At 38.5% G+C, this 6,876-nt stretch overlaps 1 protein-coding gene across 1 annotated transcript in view; it reads left to right on the top strand.

Moving 5' to 3' along the window:
- Nucleotides 1-6,876, top strand: part of ABCB7 (ATP binding cassette subfamily B member 7) — a 96,134-nt gene that overhangs the window by 28,791 nt on the left and 60,467 nt on the right. The window contains exon 4 of the mRNA XM_018562070.1: nt 6,093-6,212. Within this exon, the coding sequence (XP_018417572.1) occupies nt 6,093-6,212 (120 nt within the window). The remainder of the gene's footprint in view (nt 1-6,092; nt 6,213-6,876) is intronic.

The raw sequence follows: 6,876 nt of genomic DNA, 5'->3' as shown, positions 1-6,876 counted from the left end.
AGCGCGCAAAAATTACAATTGCGCTACACATGTTACATATCGCCGCGAACGTCGCAGTGAGAGCAATCATTTTAGGGCCATCAATCACTGATAACACTAAACTGATGAGCGGTAACAGCTTTTAAAGCGTCGCCTAGGGCCAATTTTGGGTATTATTGTTTTTTGAGGTTTCGCGCGCGCGCACGCAATTTTAAGGCTTGACATGTTTAGTGTCTTTTTACCCGACGTGACCCCATCTTTTATATTTTACCAAAAAATTGGGTAATAATAAATGTTTTATCATTTAATATAGGGGAAACTGTTTTTTTTTTTTAAATTTCGGTAATTTTTCCTTAATATAGTAAAAAAATAAAACCCCCAGTGGTGAATAAATACCACCAAAAGAAAGCTCTATCTGTCCCCAAAAAAGGGTATAAAATTCATTTCAGTACAGCGCTGCATGACGGAATAAATGTCAGTCAAAGTACCGCAGCGCTGAATACTGAAAAATGGCCTGGATGGGAAGGGGGTTTAACACCGCGGATGTCAACTGGTTAAATACCACCAAAAGAAAGCTCTATCTGTCCCCAAAAAATGGTATAAAATTCATTTCAGTACAGCGTTGTATGACGGAATAAACGTCAGTCAAAGTACTACAGCGCTGAATACTGAAAAATGGCCTGGCCAGGAAGGGGGTCTAAACACCTGGTCTTGACGTGGTAAAGGGTGAGAAGTGGCATCCACCACACTCCAGCTTAATAAATATGACTGGAATGCTGTAATAGCTGTAGAATCATAGCAATTTGGCATATAGAATGAATTGCTCATTTTGAATCTTTTCAATAACTATCCACCAGTTTTCTTGTACCTCTGGTCAATGTACCCCACAAATAGGTCATCACATTGACTGATCACATCTGCTAATAACTATCTGTAGGTTGCATTAAATAAAAATTATCTTTTATGTGTCTAGATAGAATTTCCATCTTTTGTCCAACATGCAGCATGATATAGAATCCAAATATATGTTTGCAAGATTGGCTGTATGGTTTGCCCTACAGTATTTATGATTTGTGAACCTGAGCCGTGCAGACAGAAATACCTATTTCACAATATTGTCTGCCTCCCCCCTTCCTAATCACAATCTTGACTTATCCTGACTAGCCTGTAGCAATGTATAATTACATACACTCTCTCTTCATAGGGTTCTTTTATACTGTCACAGCATCCCTTCCACTTCCAGCTCCTCATGTTTCTCATAGACCCGGTACCAACTGTGCTTGGATACAATAAAACTATTTATGCATATCCTTACTCTTTATACTGCGATGAGAAGATGGATTTGTAGCTAGAAAGCTGTCACTGTGCTCTTCTGCATTTTCTTTTTCACCCCAGGTACAGATGAGCATAAATGCCTCATATTTTAACACTGTCATTTTTCTGTTTTAATTCTTCAGATGGTCTCTCTTTTTTAAAAAAAATATGATTTGCTTTGTGGAATATATTCAGTATGAAAGCACTTATTTTGGAAATCTTTTCTTCATCATGTGGAGCAATTATTTGAAAAATGCATAGGCTCCTATCTACTTAAAATGATAAAGATGTTTTTTATTTGGAGGCATTACATGGAATTAAATTTTTGTTTTTGATCCATGTAAAAGGAGGGCCTAATAGCAAGAATGCATTTGAGAATGTGTGTGGGGGGAATTTATAGATAGATGGATAGATATAAAATAAATCACTTTGCCCAGTTAAAACTGAATTCTTTTCAGGCTATAGCATTCCAGCATGTTTGGCCAATATGCAGTTCAAACAGTCGCAAAGCTATAGCTGATAAACACTGTTTAAAGTGACACAAGGTCAGGAGTTAAAGCTTAAAAATGCATTCAATTGCCTTAACTGTTAACAAAAATGTATTTTATTTGTGCATCTCTCAGCTGTAGATCCTCAAATCATCTCTGAATTGGTGCTGACACTGTCCCTTCTGGAGGGGGGGCTACTTTTGTTCGACATGGTCCCTTTGTGTGTTTATAAAGTATCCACTCCAAGCTCGCTCCTGTGATGGACTACAATCTCATGTTTAGTTTACTAATTTGTATTGAGATCGTAGTGCATCACAGGAGCGAGCTTGGAGTGGATACTTTATAACACACAGGGACCATGGGGAACAAAAGTAGCCACCCTCCAGAAGGAAGGACATTGTCGATACAAATTCATTCTTCTGGATGGTTGCTTCTTTTGTTCCCCATAGTCCTGGTGTGTGCCATAAAGTATCTACTTGCTCCAAGCTCACTCCTGTAATGGACTACAATCACAATAAAAATTAGTATATTAAACGTGAGATTGTAGTCCATCACAGGAGTGAGCTTGGAGCTAGATACACAAATGAAAGACACATCTGGGCTTCTTTCTATAGGATGTAGGAGGCGCATACTCTACCTTGTGGCATGCTGTTAGGGGAGCACTAGGGTTTTAACATTTGCGTGTAGCCCAGCTTCAGGAACTTCCTGAGCACCCAGAATATAATATTGTGGCACACCATGTAAATAGCTAATTATGCTGTTTTAGCCGCCAGGGAAGTATCATTTTATTCAACCAGTGTTGTGATTTCTTCCAGAGGGTTCTCTTCAGGGCACTGCGGCATAGAGTCCTGTCATCTGACCTGCTAAAGTCATGAGACAGGCTTCCTCCTTCTCTCCAATTACTTCTAACCATTATTCGTAATGAATGGGGATTCGGAAACGAGCAAAGCAGAAACAATGTTTGTAAAACACAACACTGTGCTTAAATAAATGTGTTAGAGTATATGGTGTGGTTAGGCCTTACCACTTCCTTGTATATTGTTTATTCATGTTCATAGTGAGCTACTGAAATTACCAAGATCAGGGATATTTTGCAAATTTACGCCGTCTAGTTCATTATTCAAAGGAAAAGTACTATCGTCGCTGATCGATAAACACATTTTTCAAAAAAAGGTGGATGCTTTCCAAAGCAGAAAACTGTGGGGGAACAGACCCGTTTGTAATTGGACTCAAACACTTTTTGTTTGTATTACATGTATAGTCTGTCATAAAAAAAATTATGCTGCACGCTACACTTTTTTTCCCCTCTCAGCAGTAGCTCCATGTTGACTGCCATTTTGTCCAACAAGGTTATTTGAAATTATGCATTAAAACCTTGTCCTCATAGAAACATAAAGCGGTTCCCTTCCTTTCCATTCTTAATTTTGGGTTTCTCTTTTAAATTGGTTGTACTCTTTGAAGAGCTTGTTTGGGAACCTCTGCAATACACATTTAACCTTTAAATATAGTCTTGTGCTGTATAGCTTAATGGACTCATAATGCATGATTACACAAGTTTAGAGCCAGCCCTGTTAAATGAAGTGGTGACATTTTACGCGCAGTTAAGCAAGCTAGAACAATTCTCAAGCTTTTAGCTATGACTTCACTGCAGTGTGCTGAAAAAAAACCCTGATGTTATTGTAGACTATATTCACTGAAAAGCGTGTTTCTTTTTGTATCCTAGTAATTAGTTGTGGCAAGCACAATAACCAATGGGTATCGAAGGACTGGTGATGCTGTACGAATGCTGGAGATGCAATTTATCTTCTTTGCTACTTTAACTATTTTGTCAGAAGTGATTGGTAACTACCTTCATCTACTAGGGCCACACATAATTTTGTAGATGCCAAAATAATTCAGCAGTCTAATCACTGCTGTAAAGACCCAATGTGTGGTGTTTTTTCAAGCCCTTTGGTTAATGATATATTAGTAATCCTGTTTTGTCGTACATTGATTCCCATGCTCCCTTAAATGTATCAACATTTGCATTTCTAAAGCTGTTTATCCCATTGCTGGAGAGCTAGAGCTGTCCAATCCAGAAGAATAAGCTTTGCTAATTGGATATCGGTAGGTGTGATTCAGAAGTGTGTGTTGGACTGCTGCAGAGAGACTGCTGCTTCCACACAGAGAGCAGCAATCCTCCACTGCAGCATACTGGTGTTGGACAGGCTTTCCTACTCTGGATGTCTCTGCTTTACAAAGTGAATGAACTGAAAGACTTTTAAAGCACCTTTTGTGCTTTGATACGCTTTTAAATGTATTTTGTGAATTTAAAAGGAAAGTGCATTCTCGGGCTTTAAGAGACTTTGTTTATATTCCCTAAGGAAAATGTTTAAAAACACTGTTGTAACTAGAGATATTTATAAGTATCCATTGTAGATTTTTAGTTGTCTTTTAAAGGCTTCTACATTCCTTCTGAGAAGGAATCTTTCTTTTTTACTAAAAGTTTTGACACTAGTGGCTTAAAAGAGAAGGGACATTGACAGAACAGTGTATTAATAATCTGGCCATAAGAGAGCATGCTTGGACCTATTCTTAGTCACTAATAATGGATCACATCTGTAATAATCTAGCACTGTACAAAAGTATGGTGGCTAGTGTGACTATAAATGAACCTGTCAGAGACATGGGAGCTGCTATTAATAGCTTGTTTTTGAATCTGGAAACTCAAGGGCAGTCATCTTAATTTATTGTTAATTTACATGTGCATATCAAGTATCAGGACACCTAATATACATATGCTTGTTTTGTGATATTAAAGTATAAATAAGCACTAGTTTTTTTTTGCATATATCTACTGCTAGCCAGCAGTATATATTTGCAAAAACATAAAAAAAAAAAGTTACCAAAAAGGTAATTACTTTTGTCACCGCTACTTGCTCCCGTCTAAAGATCTGGAGCTTCACGAGCGGCTGATCAGGATGATGGGGCGGGGGCATGCGCAGTAGAGATCTTCGGCGGCGTGAAGAGGAGAGACACGGCGGAGGTGAATGCACGCAGCCATGAGCGTGCACTTAAGACAGACGCCACGGGATCTGAGGTGTTTGCCCTGAATCAGAGACTAGCACCAGCGCTGTAGTGACTTCTCTGTAAGGTAAGTCCTTAAAGCAGCATGGGGGGAGGGAGGAAAAAATGTGTGACTTGAATGTCACTTTAACGCTCTAAGTATTATGACAGACTCAAAACATGCACCTGGTACATCCAAGATAATTAGATTATTATTTTTGGTAGTGATGCACCAATACCGAGCATTTGCACAAGTACTTGTGCACATGCTCAGATAACAAATACCGAAACAGGAAATGTATTTAAATTAAAGTGGCTGCCTTAGTTCCTGTGCCTGTTTTACAGCGCTTCTGCCAGCCCACACATCTCCCCCTTCTGAGACCCTCCTCTCGTCTCCCTCTCCTAAAATCCTCTGCCGGAGACCTTATGGGGGCTGGCTGGCCGGAGCAGAGCAGTATCATAGAGTATGTACATGTATAATGCAACAAAACTGCACCTGAACTCCACAGCTACTTTAGAAATATTGCCTGCTGTTTCTGTCCTGTGCTTTATTCTGCACTGCTGTATAATGTATTGCTGGGATTTGTAGTCCTCTATAGTTGGGGGTATTCTGCATTTCTGTGTAATGTATTGCTGAGATTTGTAGGCCCTCTACAGCTTGAAGTCAGTGTCAGAACTACCCCTGCAATCCTGGCGCTCCATCACTGTCCTCAAATCATTAGTGTGTATTGTTTTAGAAAAACTGTCTAAAAAAAATGGTATCGGCAAGTATTTGAGGAACAGCATTGGTGCTTGTACTTGGTCAGGAAAAAATAGTATCGGTGAATCCCTAATTTCTGTTGTACCTCATATGCCCAATGTCCTTGTAATACAGTGGCAACCTCAAGCATCCCTCAAGATGAGCCTAACATAATGTAAAACCAGGCCCTGTTTAGCTGAAATAATGTTCGCCGGTCCAAACTACCGTATACATTTCTGTTTATACACCATTTATTACATGTACACTGCTGCTTGGTTGTTAAAAAAAAAATCACTTTTATGCAACTCGATGTTTTGTTGCAGTATTGCATTATATGTTTGCTTGTACTAAACAGAGTTGATGTAGCTGTAAAGAGCCCATAATTTTATTGGTTATTATATTTGGAACTAAAATATATGCTAATTAAATGTTATTTACATTATATAAAATGATGCCCAATTGGTACAATATTTCTGCTGCATAGTCAGTCAGTTTATTTTTATTTATTTTTTGTCTTTTTCCAACAGCTGAAAGAAGTGAATTCAAAGAAAATCTTGAAAGCTATGTTTTCACATGTATGGCCCAAAGACCGGCCTGATTTACGAGCAAGAGTTGCTATATCCCTTGGGCTTTTAGCCTGTGCAAAGGTAAGTGATCCTAGGGCCTTTATCCAGAAAACCATTAATCATGTCCACTGGGAGGCTGAAATAAGTGCCTGCATGTGGGAGGAATGACCCTATAGGTCACTTTTTTTTATCCAGATCAGTGGCAAAACAGTTTGGAAATATTGAAAATCACAGCATTTATACTCTGGTGCTCTTCTACTTGTACAAAATGTAATCTAAACTGGAGGCGGGGAGGCAGTGGCAGCAACATGTTTAACCCATTGTTTGTTACATTTATTAGCTTATCTGGATATTTAAAATTCTGTACATTTTTAAAAGAGCATTTCATAGCACCAGCTTAATTATCTTTGCTTCAGACACAACAGCAAATGCTTGGATTTTGCAGGTCCCATAGGTTTCTGCTAAAGTGCAGTGTGACAGGTTATTGTTTCATTTGAGACTGCCATTTAATGGTGCTGGCGATAATGTCACAATCTCTCTTTCCTCTTCTGCTTCTGTTTAATTGCTTCTTAAATTGAGTAGTATGTCTGTGTGTGTATATGTATATGTCTTTTATATATTTTGTTAGTCCAATAAGAAAGGTATCATTGCACACTGCAATACTGCGTTTTTGGTTTTTTTGACGTCTTGTCTACTGGACTAATACGGCTTACCCATTTATATTGCACTATATATATTTATATAT

The sequence above is a fragment of the Nanorana parkeri genome, unplaced genomic scaffold (assembly GCF_000935625.1).
Source record: "Nanorana parkeri isolate BGI_ZX_2015 unplaced genomic scaffold, ASM93562v1 scaffold559, whole genome shotgun sequence".
Taxonomy (NCBI): Eukaryota; Metazoa; Chordata; class Amphibia; order Anura; family Dicroglossidae; genus Nanorana; species Nanorana parkeri.
This window is presented reverse-complemented; position numbering and strand designations above follow the sequence as displayed.